Here is a 26,421-nt window from a genome sequence, read left to right as displayed (position 1 = left end):
TTCATTGGTAATAAAACTCACAAAGAGATTAAGTGGCTTCATTAATTCAGCCATTTTAAAAAATTTATCACAACATGATATCTGTGTGCTGGAGTCATATGTTTTGTTCTTTACTGTAGCAAATCAGTGTGTGCTAAAACAACTATCAAAAACACCAAAAAATAATAATTTTCCCTCCATATACTCTAGAAGTGAGAAGATTGTTAAATTACCTTTAACTATTGCTAAATTTAACTGTGCTTTGAGATTACAATAATAACCATCTCTGGTTGATCAGAAAAGGAAGAATTATAAATATTTGGAACTAAAACACTTGACTAAATCATAAAGCTCAGTCAGTATTGTTAAGGTGGAGAAAGAAACCAATGGCATTTGATTAGGTTGTGTCAGGAGCCAGTAACAAACATATTGTTTGAGAGCAACTAAAAAATCTTATGGATCTGTCAAGATTGGAAGTGTTAGATATTAGATCCAAAAATGTTACTAAGTGATATTTTCCCCTGAAATGATTTTTACTAAGCAGGACGAGTGATTGTTTGCCACGGAAGGCCAAACTTAAATTGAAAAAAAAATATTCCCATATTTACATGAAATTCAAATTATTGTTTTCTTTCTCAAAGAAACTTGCATATGAAACAAATTTTTAAAAATTGAGCTCAGACTTATGCTCACTAAAGGTTCTCAGTTCCCAATTGGTGCTACTGTACAACTAGAATAATAAATAGCCCACTGGCTATATTTTTAATGCTGTAAATTCACTCGAAACAACTCTTTGTAATACAAAACTTACTTTTTATATTCAAGAATAGCAATATACTTGCTGTGCCACATTGAAGCTATTATCTACCCCAGAAAAGCCATGTTCTTTAATCCTCATTCGATATTGCTGGGTAAGATCTTTTTGATTGTTTCCATGGAGATGTGACCCATTCAATTTGGGGTGGTAACTTTTGATTAGATGGTTTCCATAGAGATGTGTCTCCAACCATTCAAAGTATGGTTGCTTACTGGAGTCCTTTAAGAGGGAACCCTTTTGGAAAAAATTTACAGCCACCAGAACCAACAAAGCCCACATAGCCAGAGACATTTGGAGATGAAGGAAAACCCCTCCAGAGCCAGGAGAAAAAGCGAGCAGATTTTGCCCTATGGCCTTCCAGCTGAGGGAACTTCATCAGCCTTCTTGAACCAAGGAATCTTTCCCTGGGTGTCTTAAATTTGGACATTTTCATAGGCTTGCCTTAATTTGGACATTTTCAAGGCCTTAGAACTTGGTAAATTCCCCCTTTTTAAAAGCCATTCTGTTTCTTTATTACATTTCAGCAGTTAGCAAACTAAAACACTTGTCATGTAGAAATTCTGGAAAAAAAAGTATAAAAAGTAGAAAATAATTCAACTGTATGGATAAAAGTGTCAACATTTGGTTAAGTTTGTCTATTATTTCTCTGTATTTTTTTCTTTTTTAATTTACTTTAATTCGTGAATTGATAAAATATTCATATGGTTTCAAAATTAAAATTGTATTAAATGTTTACGTTGAAAGGTCTCATTTCCCATCTATCCTGCTCCTGCTCCTATCCCTCCTCCCTCCCTACAGTTAACTGCTTTTATTAGTTTCATGTGAACTCTTTCCATAATTCTTTATGTGCATTAAAGCACATGCAGATATATATTCTTAGTTTCATTTCGTAAGTAAAATGTAGCCTGCTATATGCCTTTTTCTAAACCAAGCCTGCTTCTCCTTATATCTTTCAGAGAGCTTTCTCATTCTATTTTTATAATTGCATAATATTCCACTCTGTGGATGCATCATCATCATAAATTATTTAACCAATTCTTCATTGATGGACACTTTGGTTGTTCCAGTCATACTATTACAATCATCACTGCAGCAAATAATCTTGCAAATGAGCAGTTTATGTATATGGGTGTGATAAATATTGCCAAACAATCCTCTAAATGAATTGGAGTATTTTGTCCTCCTACCACCAATAGATGAGAGTGGCTATTTCCCTTACTAACAGAAAATGTTGGTGGCTTTTGCATTTTTGCAAAAGCATTTATCTTTATACATGTAAATCACACATTATATGTGCAATTTTGGCATAAGATATCAGGGATTATATCAAACATAATAGACCATTGGTTTAAGAAACAGAGGAACTCCAAGAAAAATAGGTTTACCACAAGCCAAAGGAGAGATTCTTTTAGAAGTTCAGTGTCAAAAGCAGCAGTGTATTTAAGTCATAAGTTGCTTTCTTCCCTCTAAAGGCCTTTCCCCCATAAACTTTCCAATTTTAAAGAGCAAATGTATAGAACATCATTAAACTATGAAGTACTTTTACTTGGTTTTTAAAAATTAGCATTATATTCAACATTACAGGTTATTTTGGAACTGTAGACTCAGCTATTATACATTTCTTTCAAGGATAAACCTAGGTTCTTTATACTTTATCTTTTTAAAATACACAGAGTTTTTTTGAGATAAAGGGTTACAATCGGGCTATTTTAATTATTGCCATCAATTTTATGGTCCATTGATTTTGGCTTATTGAACCTTTCATTTTTGAGGTCTAAGATTTTCCCATAATAAATAAAATGTAGCTATGGCTGGGGTTTGCTTTCTATATTTAGGTTTCATAGAAAGATTTAAATAAACCCCAGACATCGCTCTCTTTTTTTTTTTTTTTTTTTAAGCTTCCTCTTCCACTGCCAGAGACTTTCGCTTCAAACCTTTGGTGTTGACCACTCCCTGAGCAGCTGACCTCTCCTAGTTGAGAAATAATAGTTTCTCAAGTTGTAAAATGACATTTATCATGGAACATTAAAAGAAAAGTCCCAGTTATTGGTTCAGAAAGGTTAGCAACTGAACTCAGGTTTCCCCAGATAAAGACACTTGATCTTGCCGCAGCGATGCTGCCCTGGGGTTCTGAGGACGTGAATGCGATACTGACTTCATTCGTTTCCTTCTATTGCGGTGTAGAGGTTTGGTTGAGGAGTCCCTTGCACATGGTAAATTTTCCCCCAAATCATTGGCTAATTAAAAGCTAAGTACCACTTATCAACACTTTATAATCAGCTGTTGACTTCTTTTAAAATCTCATCTGTTACCAGGCTCTTCCCTAGTACTCACTGAAAGGTTTGTTTCACAGTCTCTACGTGTAGAGCCTGGCTGCTGTAACAAATTACCACTAACTGACTTAAAACAACAGAAATTTATTCTCTCACAGTTCTGGGAGTCAGACATTTAAAATCAAGATATTGGCAGGCCGCACTCCCTCTGGACACCCTGGAGAGAATCCTTCCTGCCTCTTCCAGCTTCTGGTGGCTTCTGGTGTTCCTTGACTTGACTTGTGGCTGCATCGCTCTGGCTTGTGCCTCTATCTTCACATGAGCTTTACCTTGGTGTGTGTATCAAATCTCCCTCTGCTCATTTCTCATAAAGATACTTGGGATTGGATTCAGGGACCACGTGAATAATCTCTAATAATCGCCCCATGCCAAAATCCTTAACTTAATCACATGTGTAAAGACCGTTTTTTCCTGTAAGGTCACATTTACAGGTTTGGGTATAGGACTAGATATCTTTGGTAGGCCACTAATGTGCCAACCACACATTATTTGGACAAATTGTCCACAGCCCTTACTGCAAGGCCTAAGCCTAAGCTTGTGATTCCAGAATGCCCTCATCCAATTCCATCTCCCCCTGTCTTTTTTTCATTGCTTTAAAAATATATGTATATTTTTTCTTAGTATATAAGTCATATGTGTTCATTATTTTAAAGTTAAATAAATAGGAATTACATAGCAAAATAAAAATCACCTGTGTTCTGCCTATACAAACACAACCTGTAGTAACATTTCCATTTTTCTAAACCTTTTGGCTTCCTCAGCACATAATAACACATCGTAAATATATGTTTGATGAATAAATTAATAAATGAATGAACTAGTAAATCACACTGAAGCTTTGTTATTATATAAAGAAAAATGGTATGTGAGTGGAGCTCTGACTCTCAGAGGTCAAATTGCATGTGTGCAATTTACTAACTGCATGATGCTCAACTTATTTATGCTTCAGCATTTCCTTCTGTAAATGGGACAGTTATAACTACATCTCTGTATAGGGTTGTTCTGAAGATTAACATATCCAGCACAGTGCTAACACATGGCAAAGCTTGGTAGAAGCTAGCTATTATGACTCAGAGGTGGAAAGAGGATTTCACTCCCAAGGGAAGAACTTGGAGTGGAAATTGCTGGGAGATGGATTTTGTGTCAACATTTGGAATTATTTTCCTCCCAACTGCAATCTTTCAAAAATGATATAGAGTACCCTAAGGAAGATAGTGAGATGTTTCTGGCAAATGCTGACTCCTTATGATGTTTTAGAGATTCATATACTAGATAATGGGTTGAGAAAGGTTCCTTCTAGGGTGTCTACCAAATTTGAGTGTCTCTGATTATAGAGTGTTGGTTTTAGAAGAATGTCTTCCTATGCCCACTTTTCCAACTTGTTTTTCCCCCTCAATCAAAGAGTTTCTCCATTCTCCATTTAAAAAAAACATATTTACAAATAAGGATGACCCAAATATTGCTGGAATGATAATGGCTGTGTTCCCAGAGAGAACGTTCATGAGAATTATTCCATCAGGGAGGAAATTCTACTTCTCTGTCATGTCCAAAGGGGGCGCTCACACGGCATGAGGGATCCTTGTGTCTGAACAGAAAGAGTTAAAAGCTTTACGATGAATTAAATCAAAACACTATGCCTATTTTCTCTATCACGTCTAATGCTACTTTATTATCCTCCTAGAATCTGCATATATATAATAGTATTAAGCAAATGCTGTTTTAAAATGAAAATTAACCCAAAACGACGTTGCTACCTAATTGCTAAATCCTCAGCTTGTAATATAAAACAGCAAGATGAGAAATCTACACAGAAAATTTGTTTCTGTTTATTCAGTAATTATAAAGTAGTCTCATGCTATTCCATTTGTCATTGCTAATTTAAATGATAATTCAAAAATATTGCTTGTATTATTTTATCTGAGGCATGATCTTATCTGAGGCAAAGTAGTGCATTCTATACCATGTGTAGCTTTATTAGTTTTTTTTGAAATTATTTTATAAGGCAATTTATAACAATGCTTAGGTCTCTGTTCCTCAAATGGTTTTCATAACTGAATTATTTGGGTAGATTCTCAGTAGTAAAGATTTGTAAGTCTCCCATCCTTTCTTGCATCCCTTGTAACACAAATAAAAAAAAAAGTTTGGGGGTAGGGCTCAGGAATCTATGTAACTAATTTTAGAGGCAAAAGATATTGATAAATACTGATAAATATTTATAAAGCCTATTAAATATCTGCAAATAGGAATTATTTATTGAAATGGAAACATAAATTGCATTAATGACTAAAGTAAACTCCTTAATCAGAAGGTACGTTATGCTTGCATTTCCTTATTTAGTTTTTGTTCAAATAAATATGTATTAGAAATCAACTTTTCAACAATCCCTGAACTTCATTTTCCTCATAAAAGGAAAAAAATCTACGTTGTTGAGTTTTTCTGTGGATTGAGATAATGAATGTAAACTGTTTAGGAAAGTGATAGCAAGAAAGGTTAGCAATCATCATTATCAACAACATCATTATGTAATTGCCATTTATTATCTCAATAATAAATTTCTGGGATATAAGAAAGTTTTTTTAATATTCAATCAACTAACAAATATGCTATGTACCAGGCAATTTTTTTTTTACAAACTTCTCATACATTAATTCACAGTGACTTTGTAAAGTAGATTCTGTTTTTATCCTATTTTAAGGATGAAGAACCTAAGAAATAGGAGGGTTAAGTATGCTACCTGAGGTCATGTGGCTAGTAGATGACAGAGTTGGAATTTGAACCTAAACAGTTGACTCCAGAATCAGTTTACTTAACCACAAACTACGTATTTTCCACAAGTTGTACATGTCCAAAGCATTGGTGGATACAGTTCTTTATTTTTCATAAGCATTTGGTATTCTGGTTCTTTTTTATAGCAGAGGCTTACTGCTATTTCTTTCTTCATATTCCTGTCCTCTAATTCTAGAATCCAGGAGTACAAGGACAGGAAGTTCCTGCCTTTCTCACCGTTGCATTTTCCGTGCGTGGAACAGGGTCTGAAAAGTACCAGGTATTTTTTGATAAATACCTACCATGCACAGCAAAGAAATTATTTGCTATGTGTGGAAGAAAAAATTACCAGTAGAGTGTCAGCACTCTACTAAAAACTGTTGAACCATATTTAATTTACCTGGACCCCATTTTCAAGCATCTGCATAGTCTCATTAAAAAACACACATTTGTTGTCAAACAGACTTTGCCTCATTTCTACTGCTGCTCATGATCATTGCACATGTTGGAAAAGAAATCTCTTCATTGTGCTCACCAAACTAACAAAGCTATGGCCCAGGCATTTATTTTTCTAATGCAAATTTCAGAAATTCAAAGCCTATTTTCAGCAGCATCTATCCTTACTTCAATATCTATGGTTTTAACTTAATCATCTGATATTAATTACACAAGTTTCTTTTTTTTTTTTTCTATGTATGCTGTATGGCAGTGTCACATTTCATTCCTTTTCCATGTGAGTATCCCCTAATTGCAGGGCCATTTGTTGAATTTTTTTTTTTTTGTTTGGTTTTTCATTTGTTTGTTTGCTTGTTTGTTTCTTTTTTGGAGAAGTGCATAGGCTGGGAATCGAACCCGCGTCTCCCACATGGCGGGCGGGAATTCTACCACTGAACTACCCTTGCACCTCTATACAAGTTTCTTTTTAATAGCAATTTTAGTTAATAAAACAAAATACTAGTATTCAATTATTTTGATCTTGCCACGTCTTAACTGTTAAACTATAAAAGATTTTGAGCTTATCATATGTTACTCCATTTTGAAGTTTTAAAGATTCCTAATAAAATGGATATTTCCTACTGGAGTAAAAATAAATGTAACTTCATCCTTTATATGGTAAATAATTATCACCATGTAATTATTGCCATATGTGCTGAATGCCTATCAAAAATATCACACCCCCTTCTTATACTTGGTCTGCTTCTCTCTGATCATGCAAAATTTGAGATGGGACATATTGAACATCATAGGAGTAGCATACCCTTTTAGAAAACTCAGAGCACTTGTACCCTGGATATTTTGTCGCTAAGGATTCCAGTAAGAAACAGATGTCTCCACCTCAAAAGGGAGAGTTGAACAGAGTGCAATAAAGAAACCATTTGTAAAATGTCAGAAGGAATAACAGAAACCAACAGATCATGAAAGCACCTTGAGGCTAAATATGGGGAGGAAATAGTAACCACCCTCAGCTCTACTAGAACCAGAGAAAGCCTGCAGCTTCAAAAAAAAGGCAGCTTGTAGGAGATATGGCCTTCAGTAGCCAAAGCAACTAGGGCCAAATACTGCCTAAAAAGGAGAGAGCCTGGTAAATATAAACCTTGACTTATCTTTTGTCACTCTCCGATCTCCTGTTGTGGAGATCTCCAAATCCAACCCAAAGTCAGAGGACAAGAGTCTGGTTCATGCAATTCATAGAGATTAAACTCCTGGGGATACAGAATAGGGAGAAGAGTGGCGTAAAGACATGGAGAAGCAAATAGAGAATATCCAGCATAGCTACTGATAGAAATTAAAGAATATCACAAGATTTTGGCCCAAGTGCATCAACCTTGTGGAGCTTGAACCCTTCCTGATTCCCATATCTAAGAGATTTGACTTTTCTTCTAGGGAGACAGTAGAAACAAGTTGAAGTCATCCTTGACTCTTCCTTCACCTTCATTCCCTTTACTTAAGCTATGACCAGATTCTTTGTACATTTCTTTAAAAATACATCTTTAATAATACATCTCCACTGCAGATTTACTGCCATTTACACCGTCAACACCTCTGCATAGGTCTTGACTTTGCCATCTTATGTCAAATTTATCAATGTTGGTAACAAATTACGTCTCTTTTGCTCAAGAATCTACTCTGGTTCACAGTTGCTATGGATATCAAATGCATCATCCTCTTCCTAGGTGTCTTACTTTGCCTGAGCTACGATCTCAAATCTCACAACTGGTTTTGACTTTCAACAATAAAAATTTATCAACTCACAGGTTCAGAAGCCAGAAGTCCAACATCAATCCATTAGCAAGACTTGTTTCTCCCCAAAGACTATAGCATTCTGGTGCTGGTTTGCCACAGTCCTCGGAATTGCTTGACTGGCATCTCTGCCTCAGGTCAGATGACGAGGTCCTCTCCTATCTGGTTACTATGACTTCCAGGTCATCTTTATAAAGCTTCCAATAATCCAGATTGAGACCCACCCTCATTCAATTGAGCTATACCTTGACTAAATATGATATCTTCAAGAGGTCCTATTTACAATGGGTTCATACCACAAGAATGCAGATTAAGATGAAGAATTTGTCTAAATCAGGGTACATAATTCAATCTACCACACTAGCTTAGACTTTCCATAGCATACCCTCAACATAACAATTTTTTACTTCCTAGTTATTCCTCTATATGAATCTTCTCCTTATTCTAATGTGCTGTCCACATATGGCTCTAATTCCTGCTTGTGGTGATGCTATTTCCTCCACTTTGGAAAACTACCCCTAACTCTCTTAATCTTAAAAACCTTATTTGTTTTTCAAAACCATTTTCTCCTGCCCTTTTGATTCCCTCTTCTTAAACCTGTATTATATTTGTTTGCTTTTTGACCTACTTTGGCACTTGCTTATTCTGTAGTTAGGTAATTGTGTAGCTATTGTTGTATTGAAAGTGAAGTTTTTTCTGTGCAACTCATATTACCCAAGATGATTCTAGAAATAACATATAGCATATGGTAGTTTCTTAATAAATTACCTTTTAATTAGATCAGATGCTTGAGTTATACTTACTTATTACTCGTTTGCTTGTATGTTTGGGCTAATTTAGAGCAACTTTTGAAGAATTAACCAAACCCACACAAACATGATACATGCATACTGACCACTAATCCCTCTCTAGGTATTTGTCCTAAGAGACTAAATTAAGTGAACCTCAGAGATTCACCGTTATGGATGTTAATTAAAATGTATCTTATAGTAACACTTATAAAAACCATAAACAATTTACAACAACAGAGTGTTAAAGTATACATGTACTATTCAACTTTTTAAAAATGATGTAGGTTGTTACATTGGCATAATAAAAGATGTGCATGGTGTTAATATTGGTTGTCTATGTTGAAAAAATTATACATGTTTTTGTTGACCTAAATTTTACTAGCAATAAAAATGTTGCTGAATAATTTGAAAATAACTATGACAATTAAGAAACTTCTTTTTATTATGGACATTGTTTCTCTACAAGGTGATAAAGTTAACCATTTAAATTAGATGATTTTAATTTTATCGCTGAATGATTTAGTGAATTATCCACAGTAAATGTTTGTCAGTGACAGTATAACTTATTCTAAACATTGTCTACTGATATTTAAACTATTATTTTTGCTTCACAATTTATTTGGAAAACTATCAAAATATAGAAACTCTATAATATCAAATTTGTAAATGAAAATAAAAGTTTCAGCAGAAGGTAACTATTTGACACGTACGCAAAAGACAGTAAAATTTAGCATTACCTTGAGTCTTTTCATTACTGTAATTACCTACTGAAGCATTTTGGGATTTCATGAATGTGTTTCTTTGTAGGCGGGTGCCCTGTGTTTGATGTATATGGTGCATGTATAGTTTAAGAGCCCAAGTAGAGTCTTGGCTCTATTTAAGAGCCATCCATGCATGCATACATATACACATGTATAAAATGAATACAATATTTATCTAGAAGATTAGAGGCTATGTTTTAAAACTAAGAGAAATGACAAATTGAATTAATCACTAAAACATTACAGTAAGTAAAATACACTCATGTACCTGAAAGAACTCATTCTATCGCCTTGTAAGATTTAAACTGGTACATAAACGAAAGGTCTTAATTGTAATTGATACTTGTAAATTACTTAGTAATCTGAAATACTCAGTAATCTGAAAAGTTACTGGAAGTCTCTCAGTAAACAGAAAGGGAGCTATAGGCCAGAAGACTCTAAATATAATGAGAAATAGGAAAATTCACTTCCTGCAGGAAGAAAACAAAGACATTGCCTGAAGCATCTCACCTTGTAAAATGTAGAGAGGAACACTTCTAACCTAGAATTCCTTGGGTTTTGGTTAGAGAGTCTTGCACTTTATCACTCTAAGCCCAGGAGGAAGGATAAAGTAGATGGATATAATTTTCTCTTCAAACAAGGTAGGGTAAAAGTTGAGTAAAATATAATTTTAGCTAAATATTGTATCAAGCTAAGTAAAATGCACACTATGATAGAGTGGAAAGAATCCAGCATGTGTGGTTTTGAATATTGACTTTACTATAGTAACAGTGCTCATTCACTCAATGGTACAATTTTTTTTTTTTTTGCATTTACTATAGTCCAGGCAAAAATGTAGGCATTGGTGATAAATTAGGGAGCAAAATACATATTATCCGAGCTCCCTTACAGTTTAATGAGAGAAACATTCATCAAATGATCCTAGAAATAACATGATTATGGTGGTGGTGAATATGTCAAGGAAAAATACTGGGAACCATGCAAATGTATTTTAGATATAGTTTATCTGAAAAAGAAGAAGTAATTAACCTGGGGAAGAATGTAGTCCTAAGTTAGATGGGCACAGGATGCCATTTATAGAAAGGCAGTTGGCTGGATCATAGAAAGTAAACTTAAGAGTAGAAAAATTAGCCTATAGATCACCACAGTTTTATTCTGGACTAAATGAAAGAATTGAATATTTTTAAGCAGGAAAGTTACAAGATCATATTTCTGATTCTAAAGATCTGTCTGGCTATATTACAAAAAAACTGGATTGGAAGTTGGTAAAGCATTATGGGGAATTCAAGGTTGCTTATGAGGCCCTGCATTGGTTGCAGGAATAGAGGGAGAGTAGAGTTTGTCAACAATGAATCTTCTATTTCTGTCTTTTTCAACTCCTTGGAAGATGGTGCCATTCGCTGAGCTAGGAGACTAGGAAATGCAAATGAACTACTTGCATTTTAATTTGGACACATTGAGATTAAGATATATTTGAGATATCTACGTGGAAATGTCAAATCAGTTCTTGGATATAAAAGTCTGATATTGGGTGGGCAAGGGTGACTCAGTGGCAGCGCTCGCCTGCCATGCTGGAGACCTGGGTTCAGTTCCCGGTGCCTGCCCAAGTTTTTTTTAAAAAAAAGCCTGATGTTCAGAGGGAAATTCTGAGTTAAAAACAAATCTGATACTCATTGGCTTATGGTTGAATATATGAGTCATAGGCAAGGATGACATAGCTTAGAGGAAGAGAGTATAGAGTCAGAAGAGAAAGAGTACTTGGATAAAGTTTTGAGAACTCTAATACTTAAAGGCCAGTTAGAGAAGAAAATCAGCTAAAGAGACTTAGTCTCATAGAAGTAAGGGAAATACCTAGAGAAAACCAAGATACCAAGAAAAGAAGGTTCGTCAAGAAAGAGTGGCCAATAGCGTTAATGCTGCTTGGAAGTGAAGCTGGTCAAGGGGTTGAAAATTGTCAAGGATCCAGTTTACGAGGGTCATTTAAGTGGAATTATGGGTATACCGCCCAGGCTGCAGTATATACGTATGATGAAATAGGTTAAGTATAGACTACTTACGGCTAGGCCAGGAGAAATATAGAATGATAGCTAGAGGGGAGGTGGAGTCAAGATGATTTTTAAAATGGGTTAGACTTATAAATGTGTCTCATTACTGATAGGAGTGATCCACTAAAGAAGGAACTCGAACAGTTCAAGAGAGAGGAAGGATAATTACAAGAACGCTAATTGCAACTTTGGCTAAGTCATTTAATGTCTCTGTCTTGGTTTCACAGCAGTAAAATGGGGAAAACAATACCTTGTTTTTATTCTAAGAAATAATAAGGTATACTTCATAAGATTGTTCTAAGAATTAAATAATTTGATGTTGGTAGAATGCTCGGTAAAATTTCTTAGCATGTAAAAAGCTTTTAAGAAATTAATGCTTAAAATGATTCTAGCACCTAGTACAGTCTCATACATATTAGCTGCCCAACAAATATTATTTTGGATGTTGAGTGCATGTAATTCTGATATGCATTAATTCTGATATAACCCGGAACATACCAGGTTATAGACTTGCCTCAGATGTTTGATGAAAGATGATGATGATGATATGTGATGCTTTCTATCTGATGATGTTGATGTTTGGGGTATTTGTGTTCACAGGGTACTATTTTTCTTCCTGGAAATAAAGTCATTGAACATCCCTGCAATGAAGAAAGTCCAGGGAAATTCCTTTTTGAAGTAATTCCAGGTAGGATACCTTTCTGGTTTTATTAAATCATTGCCATCCCATGATGGTTAAGGCAAAGACTGGTTAGAGAAGCTTTATTCTCCTTGAATGGTGGTTGAAATATTGATTAGAGAAGGCGAGTCTCAAATGTTGTTGGTATTCACGCAGATAATGACGCCCAGGTTTACACTGGTATAAATTAATGCATGCTCACACATACACACACACTTTTGCTCCATGACTATTGGATTTCTATTTGTCCATGGAACTCTAAAGTTGATCAGAAGTCATGACATAGCACTTGTAAGACAATACTGGGAAAAAATTATTTTCAGTGCTTTAGTGGTATATTTGACAAGGTTTTACAGGTAGACTGTTTTGCTCAACTGATTCTTTGGCATATTCCCTTATAAAACTTCATGTCTCAGAAGTGCCTTTGCTATAAAAACAAAACAAAAAACTGAAATGAGTAAGCATTACAGTTCTGTACTTCAGCTTTTCTCCTAACCCACCTCTTCCACACGCTCATTCTTTTAAAATGGGCATGTGGTAAAACTGAGTGCTTGCAGAACCGACAACATCTCTGCCAAGTCATCAAATCCTGCAGTTCAAGTTCTTCAATATCTGTTCATTTTTTCTAATTATTTTTACTCATCTGTCTCAGTGTACCTGCTCTCCACGTATATATTTGACTAACCTAGCCACAATTTCTTCAAGGACATCATCTGCTTCTTTGATCAGTTCTTCTTCATCTCACGATGAGAGAACATGGCAGTTAGGAATGTGGTTTTTATAGCATTTGCTCCAGATGATTTAATCACAATCTAAGGTTGGTGTGAATTTGTTTGGATGAGTAATATGTAATGTATATCAATAATGCTGGTACAAACGCAGTCAATAAAACATTTTCCCCGGGTTTATAAATGCTGCGAGTCTAAGTTGTGAAAGCTTATTTCTCCCCTCAATGACAACAGCTGCAGCACGGAGTTCATCTGGCTCTCAATGGAATCCGTGACTAAATGCTAATTAATGCAGTTCAAGTGCAGAAAGGTTAGTCAGATGCCTTGTGTTATTTGTTCCCTCCAGGGAAAACATATTGTAAGAAACCTGAGTCTTGTTTATTCTATTCAAGTCCTTTTATTCTTACTTCTTTGTGGAGTACCTTGTATGGAATCAGATTCCAGATGTTGCAGTCTTTGAAATACCAGTAGAGGAAATTTCTTCCCTACTCATTTCCAAGCATTAGTATTTGTTATCTTTTAAATGAGCATGGTATAAAACTGAGAGCTTTCCAATAACAGTAGAGTCTACTCTCTCATTCAGTCTTATAGCTGAGTGGAAGTTTCATTTTTGGTGAAGATACTTTCAAATAACATAGATGGATATTCACAAGATTGTCCTAGAGAGAGCTGTATCTTTGAGTCCAGAAAGTCATGGATAAGACCTGCTCTCCAATAAGTTTGCTGTTTTAGGGCATTTGTTTCACTTGTAGTGTATATGACTTAATGGCTTTTGATGAGCAAAACTGACAAAGTTTAAGACTGTGTGATATGGAATCGAAGGTTGCCCTTACAGAATAAAATTGCTGAAGGAAATTCAATCTTGTTGCTATAATTACGGCAGTAAGAACAATATGCCCATAGTCATTTGAAAAGGTGCTCCCTGAATTATTAACACAATATGTGGTATCTTCAAGTAAAGTTTTATAACTCTGAATTGTCTTGTGGAGAAGAGAACTGTGCCAAATGCTTCTTTGTAGAGAGAGTTGGAACTGCAGCAATGTTGTCAACTCAGTGTCTGCATCATTAATTTTGGTCACTTGAGGCTTTATTGGTGTGCCTCTGACACTGGAACAGACTTTCCAGACAAATACCTCTGTACATGTACGGGAATATGGGGATCTGTATCACATGCTTTTCATCAACTTTTTCAAATCATTTTAGGAGCATTCAGGAATAACATGACATTTATCTTTGCAAACGAGAATGACAAGAGAATATTTTCTAATTTTCCCAATTGTGGTAAAAGTTGGCATTGAGATTGCATCTGAGGAATTGCAACAGAATATTTTTACTTGTCAGAAAGTATAAAAGGCAGGAAGGATTGCGGACTGTGTTCAGTGCCTTTGAATAGAGTGGCTCCTCATAACACACTGCAGACTGCAGTGCCTCGTAGCACACACATTGCCTTTCTCCATGAACTCTCTGGATCACTCCTTTTGAAAACCTATCCTACTAATGATGTGTACAGATCCAACACTTTTCTGTCTTTACAGTCAAGTACCTCAAGCCCACTACCAAAGGTATATCAGTGAGTAAGAAAGGATTAAATACCTTAGTTCTTCCTGCTCATAATGAGTTTCAACAAAACTACAAAAGCTTCCAGTAAGTTCTTTTCATGTATCTAACACCACACACACACATACGCACACACACACATTTGTGCATGTGCAGTGTGGGTGTATGTATAGTTTATCTACCTGTGTGCTATATACTGCATACATTTATAATTTATCTATATATGCTATATGGGTAGGGCTTTTTGCTTTGTCTTTGTTTTTATGTTAGCCCAAAATGTCCTATAAAACTAAGAAATAATCATCTGCAAATAAACCAAAAACAAGAATTTTCAACAGAATTGAAGGTCTTCAGTCTTTGTATATCACTTATTTGCATTTGTTTATATAATGTATTTCTATGCAGGGCATAGGCTTTTGTAAAAACCTATCTGGAAAAATGCATCTTAATTTAAGGTTAATTTCTCACAAATTTATCATCCAATGAAATGGATTATCCCTCTGAATAAGGCCATTATTTGCAACATTTCACAGCAATTTTTTCCTGTTTTCCTACTTCTTATTTTAAACAAAGATGTCCGCCAAATTGGCAAATTTGAAGACTTCACTGTCAATCATGTCAAATTTAAGATGAGTGAACTTTTATGGTCAAGTGCTAGGTTTTGGGGAATTATGGTTGAGAAAGGAATGTTGACAAATCTTGAATTTATGGTTTGAAGAAAATGAAGGTGATCTTTGCTTATCAAAATGTAGGCTAGTGAAGTTTTCTTGTGAATAAAGAAGAAGAGTAATTAATTGAATGATGACACCTTAACTTTCGCAGAGAATGGTCTCTCGTTGGGAGAAACAGTGAGTCAGAGATAGAAAGAGGCCAAAAGAAACAAAGGAGTATGTACTCTAAAAGGTTAGGAACCACATCTTTCTTGTTCTTTACTGTGACCCTAACATCTGGCACAATGTAACACACGATGCTGAATAGATATTTATTGAATATTGAAGTATATTATTGAAGCACATGTATTTATAGGGGCATCTCAATCATATTAAGTGATTGTTAATAACTGCCCCCAACTTTGTTATATGAAACTCCTGTTTCCTGCTGTGTAGGATACTTCCTTTCTCTGGCTAAACAAAGACCTGCTTGTAGTTCTGTTGGCAGAAGTGGAGGAGAAGCTCCTCATGTGATTCCATTCCGCACTTCTCTGCCTTGCTCTCTGGTGATAAGAAAGAGAAGAAAGGAAGAAAACAGAGAACCTCCTGCATGGACACTACTGCTGGGCTAGCCCCTTAATACTGACCTGTCATTACATTCTTCTCCAAATGCTGGCTCTTTCAGTGGGTATGTTTGTGGATTTCTTAGTGTCCCACTTTGTGGATGATATTGTTAGATGGGCACCAACACAAAGGCTCAAAGGCTGGCTTCTTTCTTTCTGCTTGAAACTCATGTGGCCTTACTTACAAAATTAAGGTAATGCAGACTGTTTCACTTCTTTCTTTTCACCAACCACACCACCTTGTTCCTTTCCTCATGGAGTACCAGCTTTAGCTCCCAGCAGGTTCAGTGGACAAGTTTCAGAGGCAATTATGCATCCCAAACTTAGAGGAGGCGTGAGTGACACTTCTGACAAATGCCACAATTTATGAACAACTCTTGTACATTCTTGACAATGTTTGGTTGTTGAGACAAATCCTTGCCCTCCCTCTCAGAAAATGGTCTTTATCATGAAAACTGCTTTCTCCATGTAGCACTTCCTCTTTTCCAGTCTTCCCCTTCTAAAAGTCAGGGTCAGAGACTTGGGATTTGGTTTCCTTCTCTGAAATGCTTTCTGGGTAGGCCCTGCAAGGAAGTATCTGGACACAACTTCCATTGGGGTTTGAGGATGTGGGATTTTAGCACTTTTTTCTTCAGATTTGATTCTAAGTAGCAATTCCAGGATAATGAAGAAAATACATCGTATCTATATCTACCTATAATTGCAGATTAGATTCCCAGGAAAACACTCTAATGGAAAACTATGTGTAGAATGCTTATTGAGGAGTGCTCTTTGCAGGTACTTCATCTGTAAGAAAGGGGGGAAGGCAGGAATGGGCAGAGAGAGAAAGTGGCCCCCTGTGCCATTGCACCTGAGGTGTCAGCTGATGCTATGGGGAAGCTCTGGAGATAGGATACCCCTCCAAGTTGTTCCAATTTGAGGCAAGAGGGTCCGAGCTTTGTTTACAGGCATCAATCATTGATGAGGGGTTGGAGGACAGATACACCGTAGTGAAGCATTTCTCTACCACAGAGCAGAGAAAATTCCAATGAGAGGTTCTGTGAGTCACGTATGTGTGTGTGTGTTCTGAAAATTATGAACTATTAGAGGATAGTTTCTGAACTGCAAACATGTGAAGTTATTGTTTTAACTGAAATGGACAAAGTTGCATTTCAACTCAGCTCATTCATCAAGTCTAAGCTTTGGGACTTGAAGTGAGAACAGGCAGTTTCATTTATTGGCATCTCTATGTTTGAGTCCACCATAAAAATAGACACTAAGGATGCCCACTTTACTTCTTTTGAAAATGTATTCTAAGACCACAGCTACACTGTCATGAAATGGTGGAGAGAAAAACACGCTTGTCTGCAGTGACCTTACTAATACGTGGATAACTAGGAAAGGAGGAATTTGCATCTTTAAGTGTTTTTTTTTCCTACAGAAAAACTCTTACATGCCAGGGTCCAGTTATTTCACTGCAGAAGTCATGTTGCTGGAATCGTTCTCAGCTTCTTCACAAACTTCTTCTATGCTTCTTCTACCACTCATTCTCTAGCCCCCGACAAACACATCTGATAGCAATCATTTGCCGGAAATCAGTTTCCTGATCTGAATACCTATGATGGGTGTCAGCAGCAATTGTCATTATTCCTGGCCCCCAAAAGCCCCATCTTGGCTCAGGGCCCCAAGTCAATAATAACTAAAACTTGGAGGTTTTTTTAACCTCTTCTTTGCCCCTAGGGAGGAAAAGAAGAGGCGAACACAGAAGAAAAGGGGATGAGAGATGAAGAGGTAGCCATGGAAACAAAAGAGAAAAGGAGAAATTTTAAAGGATAATTTAAAGTCATTTTGATCTGACTGGAATTGCAAAGAAATTAAGCCCTTCAAAAAAGGTGAAGGTGTTAGCTGATCCATCTTTCTAATAATTTCCCTCAGGATTTCTTGGGAGCTAAGTGAAAAGCTAGAGGACATGGGTTCTTTACAGTATCCAGTAAAGGCTATATGGATCCTTTTACCAGAAAAATGCATATACCTGCCCAAATTGTAAACATTTTGGGGGGCTTTAGAGATTCCCTGAAACCCATCCAAAGACTCTAGGTTAAAAACCATTGTCTATATTTGGGGGCCAGAGACTTTATTAATCTCTTTATCTGTATCTCTTTCTACATTTAACTATTTATTTCCATGTTCCTACACAACTATTTATTTCATCTGTATAGATACATGTATAAACGTGATACATTTTTCTCTTGTTATTTGTAATTGTGTGGTATACTGTCATTTATTTTAACTTTTATCCCCTTATTCAGTTATTCTTTCTCCTTGTTCTTTGGCTGTGTAATCCTGCAGCCTTATTTCATGAATTTACGTAATAACATTTCCTGTGTATAATATTTCAAGAGTCTGGAGGCTATAAAATTTTTGATTCACTAAAAATTGAACCTACTTAGATGGTCAGTACAGCTGCACTATATATTAGGCCAACTGAAAAAGAAATAGTTCTGAGAGATATTAAAGAGTGTCTCTGTAAACTTAAAAAGCTTGACCAATTATTGAGTTTTTAAGCAATCGACATGACATCAGCAATAAAAGTTTCCTTGACCCTGGGTGTATGTGCCATTCCTTCTGGGGTGAGCAAATGACATCAGTAGATATGTTAATTCATTATCATTTTAAAATGTAAGCTTGTATTTGGCATCCATTTTATATGAAAATGTAGGGATATTTTAATAATGTTTTGACATAAAATGTCATTTTCTTGATCACTAGTTAAATATGCTGCTAAGGAATTTAATTTTACAACATTCCCTTTATCTTAACTTTTTTCCTTCTCTGTGTGAGCACTAGAAGTTAAATCTATGTAATTTTATTTGTTATCCCAAAGGCAACTGTGACAATCTCTTTTTTTGTGTGCCTAAGTTTGTGGGCAGCCCTGAAGCTTGTAATTTTGTTTTGCTTAGCAGTTTTAATGTGTGCAAATCATTTAGAGAATGTGAGTAGGAGTCGTTTATAGTATGAAATAAAATTCTGTGCCCACAACTAGTTCTGAACATGAATTAAATAAATGCATTGGTAAAAATCAGCATGCTTTAGCTACTATGTATTCTTTTATTAAAAAAAAAATCTAGGCTAGTTGTTTCAAAATTCCTTTCCTAGTTAAAATGCTTTAAAATATGTGCTTGAAAGACGTTATTAAAATGTTATAAAGAGCATATAAAAATGTTTTTAATTCTTTGAAATTCTAGCTAATGTCATTTCAACCAAAAGGCACTTGGGGTAGTCATGAACTGAATCAAAGAGTTATCTTAGGATCATGCTTATGAGAAGTATCTTTTGAGAAGTGTTCTCTTACAGCATTTGTAGACATGTTGATTCATGCACTATCTTTATATGCTAACCAGAGGTCTGCAAACATTCCCTGTAGAGAACCAATTAGCAAATACTTTAGGCTTGACAAGCCATGGCATCTCTCCTCAAACACTCAACTTTGCCTGTGTAACATATACACATATAGCTATAGTTCTGTTTCAATAAAAGTTTATGGACACTGAAATATCAATATTATGTATAATTTTCACGTATCAAAAAATAGTATTCTTTTAATTTTTTTCCAATCATTTTAAAAAGAGCAGGCCGAAGTTGGCCCATGATCTGTGGCTGCCAACCCCCGTGCTAGATTAAAAAAGAGAAATTAGTGAAAGGATGCTGAACATTCTAATATCAATACTAATCCCCACTGGTGCCACCAGAGTCAGAATTAGAACTCTGAGACGGCCTGTCTCCCCAGGCCATGGCATCACCCACTACTTCAAAATTATGACTCAGGGGCTATTGTCAATGTTTGTATTTAGAAGCTCCATCCCTGAATAACACCTTTTTTTTTCATCTCTGTCCTGATGAATCTAAAAAGTGTTAGTGACCAAATTGAAATTCTCTCTTTTAAACCCTGTCTTAGCACATTTAGAACTCTAGATTCTGACCAGGGCTGAAAACTGTTATGTGACTTTATATAAAGATATGAATGCTATTAATAGGAGATTGGGTGTGTCTGGCACACACAAAAAAACACTTCCTATATTGTGTTCAGTGTACACAAGTTCAGGGAGATATTCTTAAGAATTCTGAGATGAAAGCATCCCCCACAAGAGCAAATAAATTTGAAGAAACTGTATCTTTAATCCTCCTTCCTTTTTACATTAACATCTTAAAAATCTAAACCTTTCACAGAAAAATTGACAATACTTTATCTAATGGTAAAGCAAGCAACTTATTTTATCAGAGGGGTAGTTTATTTCCCCTACCACTCATAAATTAACATCTCCTTACCCCCAACCCCTTTAACATCAGTATAAGATGTACTCCCATGTATTCGTAGCTAAAGTTTACTGAGATATTGTCATACCCTGTACTGATACATATGTCAGGCATTACAGATAACAGCTCATTGAATATGACTACACTTTGTAATGGATACTATTCTTTGCAATGGTAAACTGTGATACAAAGAGGTTAATTGTTCAAATCAACATTTCTAGTAAATGCTAAAACCAGACTGCACACCCATCTGAGCCCACACAAAGGCCTCATAAAATGGCCTTTGTATACCAATAAGAATATGGGTAAGTTTATTATCTTGTCTCACAGAAGGCACATACTCAAGAGTTAAAAGAAATGAGGGTGACAAAAGGAGAAATGAGGCTGAGTTTAAAAATCAGTATACTCTGCATTTCCTTTCTCTCCTCTTGTTGCTCACATTTCCTATATTGTCTGTATTCTCTTCCTTCCCCTTTCAAATTGAAACTCTTAAGAATAGAGACAGTACATTCCATAGCTGTATCCCTAGTGCTAGCAGAGTTGCTGTTATATAATAAATGCTCAGGGCATGTTTGTTAAATTAATGCATAAACTAGGCCTTAGCTTTATCATCTATGGAATTATTGCTTGAATTAGTCAAAATTGGAAGAGTGTTTCAGCCTGGATTTTTTTTTACTTTATCGTAGCATATTTTCTCAATGTTTTAGAAGACTGAAGATTGGAGTAGTTCATTACCTTCACAGACTCTGTATCCTTTAAAAGTAGTCCTCATTGCCTCATCTTTCAGTCCTTCATTGCTACAACCATTAGTGCCTTTTATTGCTCTAGAAACTATTTATTTACAAGTCATTTGTCCTTGGGCAGGAATAAATGTAATTTTCCCCCTAGTTCCTTGTGGCATGGTTTTAATTATGTAAGCTCCCCGGCTGTTTGGGAGTACCTGTCTCTTTTATCCAATTATTGAAAAAGGCTTTGCAATCGAATCAGGCTAGGAAAATAGACATGAAGTGCTAAACAAATGTCAACTGCTATTATTAAGAATAAAAGAGTTTCTCCAGTCCGTACTTTTTCTATGGTAGAGATTTTTGAGCTGTATCTCAGCTAGACAAAGAATGCATTTGGGTGAGTGGATGGCCAATGGAGAGAACAAACAATAGGATAGAAATTGTATGGGAATGAGAAAGGGAAATCATCCTTCACGAAAAAGGAATCAATATATCAGAAGAAGGAAAATGAGTATACAGCAAAACAGCTGCTGATAATTAGGAGTGGGAAACTTATAGCAAGGATAAAACTGACATATTGCTATGTCCTATGCCAACTCTCAAAAAACGAGGAAAGGCTTTTTTCTTTTCTTTTCAAATGATGAAATGATCCTGAATGTTTCACACTGTGAGAAGTGGACTTTCTACAGCTCAATAAAGCCTTCCTGGGCTTTCAGCCTTCCTACGTTCAAAATGTTATTTTTATTTGCTGACTAGTCTGTGAGGTGTTCATCTGGCCTTGTTTAGTTTTCAAATATGCTCTCCTGAAAACTCTCAATCTTCATAGCTACATTACTAGACCTGAAAGACCCAAGACATTGTTCATTAGAGACCCTGAGAAGTTCTGGAGCCCCCCAAAATACATAGTCCCACCTACTGAAATCCCTCCTCCCTAATTAAGAAAACTGGCAACTTAAAGTAAAGCTACCTAAGACCCAAGTACACATTTTGGGTACTTGGTAAATATGGTTTGCCTTAAATGTAGGAAAGTAGGGAAAGAGCAGAAGCTCTTGTCTTGTTTCCCAGTGTCCTAGTAAGAGAAATACTCAGGAGATGGTAGGGCAAGATGGCAGCATAGTGAGGTGTAGAATTTAGCTTGTCCTCCAGAGCAGCTAGTAAATAGCCAGGAACTAGAAGGAACAACTCTGGGGGGACATCAGTGACTGGACACACATCATACACCAGTCTGGAATGGGTGAAATGGCTGATATCCATATAGAACTGTAAGTCTTCCAAGCCTTGGAGGCTGGTCCCCTCCCCGACAGGCATGGCAGGCTGGGAAACAGACCTTAGTAGTAGCAAGGAATGACCTCAACCTAGCTCCAATTGCAGAAATAATAAATTCTGACTTCTGTAAACAGGTCCTGTGCACAGATAAATCTGGTGTAAGCACTAAAGGAACCAGGAGATTTCATCCTGGCCGAGAGGGTGTGGGACTGATGAAGAACAAAACAGAACAGAGGCTTTTTGAGTTGGACAGCACAAAGTACTGGAAAATGGCTGGATACCAAGAAAAGGGAGCACATTGAGCCTAGGGACACATAGAGCCATATTACCAACTCCAGCTCTTGATTGGCAAACCCAGGTAGCGGGGATCTGACTCTGAAAAGGATTTCTTTTTTTAACTTCTTAATGGCTCATTAGATAGAACTGCTAGAACACTCAAGCTCCAGCACTGCCTCAGGCATGTCTGAGAGACAAAGTAGCTAGTCAGGTGAACGGGATTAATTCCCTCAAGGGTGTATCTTCCCCAAGAGAAGGGGGCAGGTATCAGCTCAAATGAAGGCCCTCCTTCAGGAACTTCAGGCTGCAGGGGCTGGGAAACAGAAGCAACCTAAACCTGCCCTTTACCCCAGCCTCTGTCTCAACCACACCACTGGCAGGAAGAGGCTGCTGAAAATTAAAGGCACTGCATGACTTAATGATGGTGGGAAGCTGTGGGCAGACAAGTGCCACATGATAGGCAGAATAGGAAAAGCATGGAGTCTAGAGGCTTCATTGGAAAGTCTGACAAAGCTACTGGATCTCACCCTCAGGGAAACATGGTACTATATGCTCTCCTCATGACATGTGGGCCTGTCTGAACTGGGAAAATCTGATTGGGGTTGGCCATGTCTGAGTAGACCCTCCTCAAAAAAAAAAAAAAAAAAACAAAAAACAATCTGAAAGAGAAAACAAGAATAAAGGATGATATGGTACATATTTTAAAATTTCAGCTTCTGTATGAGACCAGAGGAAGAGATGTTTATTTGGTACAAAATTTATACTCTGGGTAGCACATTATCTAACTTGTATTGTCAGTTTATTTGAACACTGTAATTACATGGAATCTTGAATAGGGCATATGATCTCGTTGGTTTGATCAGGTTAGTATGATGCCCTGATATATCACAGAGTAATTAGGGCAGAGAATAAAATAATATTTGCCAAGTCCCCTTGGGGGACTGGGAAGAAAATATGAAATATTAAACTTTTTTATCTGGGGAATTCCTGATTCCCCAGTAGGGACAGCCGATTCAGTAGGCTGAGCCCTCAATCTTGAGGTTTTCCCCTATAAAACTTATTCCTGCAAAGGAAAAACTAAGCCTACTAGTAATTACACCAAAGAGTCACCACCAGAGATGTCTTTTGTTGCTCAAATGTGGCCTCTTTCTCTCTCAGCCAACTTGGCAGGTGAACTCATTGCCCTCCCCTCCACATGGGACATGATTCCCAGGTGTGTCAATCTCTCTGGCAACCTGGGACAGGATTCTCAGGATGAGCTGGAACCCAGTATCATGGGACTGAGAAAGCCTTCTTGACCAAAAAGGGGAAGAGAGAAATGAGACAAAATAAAGTCTCAGTGGCTGAGAGATTTCAAACAAAGTTGAGAGGTTATCCTGGCTGTTATTCTTATGCATTATAAAGATATACCTTTTTAGTTTATGGTACATTGGAGTGGCTGGAGAGAAGTGCTTAAAATTGTTGAAGTGTGTTCCAGTAGCCTTGATTCTTGAAGACAGTTGTATAACTATTTAGCTTTTACAATATGACTGTGTGATTGTGAAAACCTTTTGTCTTATACTCCTGCTATCCAGGGAATGGACAAATGAGTAAAAAATGGGGACAAAAATAATAATTAATAGGGGGAGTAAGGGGTAAAATAAATTGGGTAGATTGAAATACTAGTGGTCAATGAGAGGGAAGAGTATGTGGTATGAGATGTATGAGATTTTTCTTTTTTCTTTTTATTTCTTTTTTTCGGAGCGATGCAAATATTTTTTAAATGATCATGGTGATGAATACACAACTATGTGATGATATTGTGAGTCATTGATTTATACTTTGGTTGGACTTTATGTGTGTGAAAATGTAGCAATAAAAATACTTTAAAAAAAGAGAAATACCTCAGGGAAAAATCAAGCTAGGAGTTGATGGTGAAAAGGAGATCCTTCACCCTAAGGCCAATGTAGGAATGGGAGAGAGGTATGAAAATTCTCTATCAGTGAGCACTCAGACAAGACTAGAATTAAATTACAGCTCTGCCACCTGAGCTCATTGCTTGGTCTCTTTAAGATGCAATTTCCTATGAAATAAGACTGTGGTGAGAACGGAGGGAGATTGATATATGCAGAACATTCAGCACTGTATCTCGTCCTGAGTGAAGCTTACTAAAAAGTAGCCACATTTTGGAACAATTGGCTGTATAGTGCCACATATAAATGAGTGCTAGAATAGGAATGGAATTTTCTTACATGGTATTATAAGACAGTAGAAATTTAGAAAGCAAAAAGGGCAATGCTGACTGGAATAATCAAGGAGGCTTTCCCAAAGCCAGTGAGTCTGCAACCGCGGTTTGTGGAAACTTCAGGATTTTGACCAGATAACTGGTCAATGGGATTGAGAATTCTAGGCTAAAATATGTTGGCAAATGCATGAAGAAAGTTCTGGGACCAGAAAAGGGAATTAATTAGTAAGAAGGGCGCATGCACCAGGACATGAAATGCAATTCATGTATATGCGTCCTGTTGATTCAGTCTGTCCTAGAGAAGTGGCTATTTGGCTGTGCCTTTTATAGGGCCAGCTCCGGGGACCCTTGACTCTTGTTGAACTTGAGTGCCATTCAGATACCTGGCTGCTCTCACACAGGTAAATGGCTAATTGTTTAAAAATATACAACTAAACATTAACCAAATCCTTAAATTTCAAACATAGGAATCATAAAGCTAAATTCAAAATTTTATGTTATATTCACTTTGTGCTCATAAGGTATGAATCTAACAGGCCTCACTAGCTTTAGAAGGCAGTCATGGGACTGCATTATGAAATGGCATTGGTTTAGGAATCCTCTGATCCTATGAAGGAAGTTTTCCATGAACGCCTATCTAGTCAACACTATTTTAAAAATAACATTTTGTGTAGTCTGTCACAAGAAGGAGGGGTTGGTAGAAAGAGTAAACAGGGAGATGAGACATCAGTGTTCTCCCAGAGGCTTCTCTCTTAGGGGCAAACTCTTCCTCAAGTTTATTGCTGACTACATGAGCTCCACCCTACTCCTTAAGGAAGGAAACATTCAGGCTTTGCTGTGTGTACACCATGTCATAATCCAGAAATCCACTTACTTCTTTCATAATTATTGGAAAGGTTGAATGATTTAGCAACCAAAGTATTAACTAAGAACATGTGAAACAGAAATAGAGGCTGCTCCGAAAACCAAATATTTTGTATCTAGGTACTCTTCCCTGCAAACTAACCTGGGATTTTAATTTTCTTTGCTTGTGTTCTGAAATTTTTGTTAACACTTTGCCTAAAGATAATAGACTGGATATCTAGTTTAGTGTTGTTCTTATGTTTTGTTTTCTCCTTTTAAGTCAGGGCTAATTTTTATTGGGAACAAACTCCTTTCTAAAAGTAGTACATTAATGGATTAATTACTACTGTGTTGTGTCTAGTCAGGGGCAGAAAGACAAGGAAACTCTTGATACATCTTAACCAGTTGCCCAAACCTTCTGCAGTGAATTACCAATTTGTTATTCATGGTGTACAGGAGCAAGGAGTATCAAGACATGCAATTAAGTCTTCTGGAAAACCATTAGTCCAGGAGCATGATAGGATGTAGGGTTCATTTCTTCAGCACCAATCACATTGTCTGTCTCACACTTCATTATTTCTGATGTATCACTTGCCTACAGGAATTACAGGGGAGATAATGACAGAACTGTTCCTGGTGGCTTTTTGGCTCTAATCTGAGGATTTTGATTTGTCATAAGGGTTCCTTGGTTGAAAAACAAATAACTCTTTCCAATATGGAGATGACTGATACAAATCAATTTTCATTTGAATAGTTGATTTATTTTGTATTTTATATTTGAACACTCTCTTTTTCCTATGGATAATCTTACTGGCAACTTAATT

General features: G+C 36.4%; 1 protein-coding gene across 2 annotated transcripts in view; it reads left to right on the top strand.

Annotated features, from left to right (window-relative positions):
- Nucleotides 1-26,421, top strand: part of ARHGAP24 (Rho GTPase activating protein 24) — a 539,804-nt gene that overhangs the window by 237,503 nt on the left and 275,880 nt on the right. For both annotated transcript variants that reach the window (XM_077142939.1, XM_077142942.1), the window contains exon 3: nucleotides 12,334-12,421. In XM_077142939.1, the coding sequence (XP_076999054.1) occupies nucleotides 12,334-12,421 (88 nt within the window). The remainder of the gene's footprint in view (nucleotides 1-12,333; nucleotides 12,422-26,421) is intronic.

Source organism: Tamandua tetradactyla, chromosome 24, assembly GCF_023851605.1.
Source record: "Tamandua tetradactyla isolate mTamTet1 chromosome 24, mTamTet1.pri, whole genome shotgun sequence".
In the NCBI taxonomy this organism is placed as follows: Eukaryota; Metazoa; Chordata; class Mammalia; order Pilosa; family Myrmecophagidae; genus Tamandua; species Tamandua tetradactyla.
This window is presented reverse-complemented; position numbering and strand designations above follow the sequence as displayed.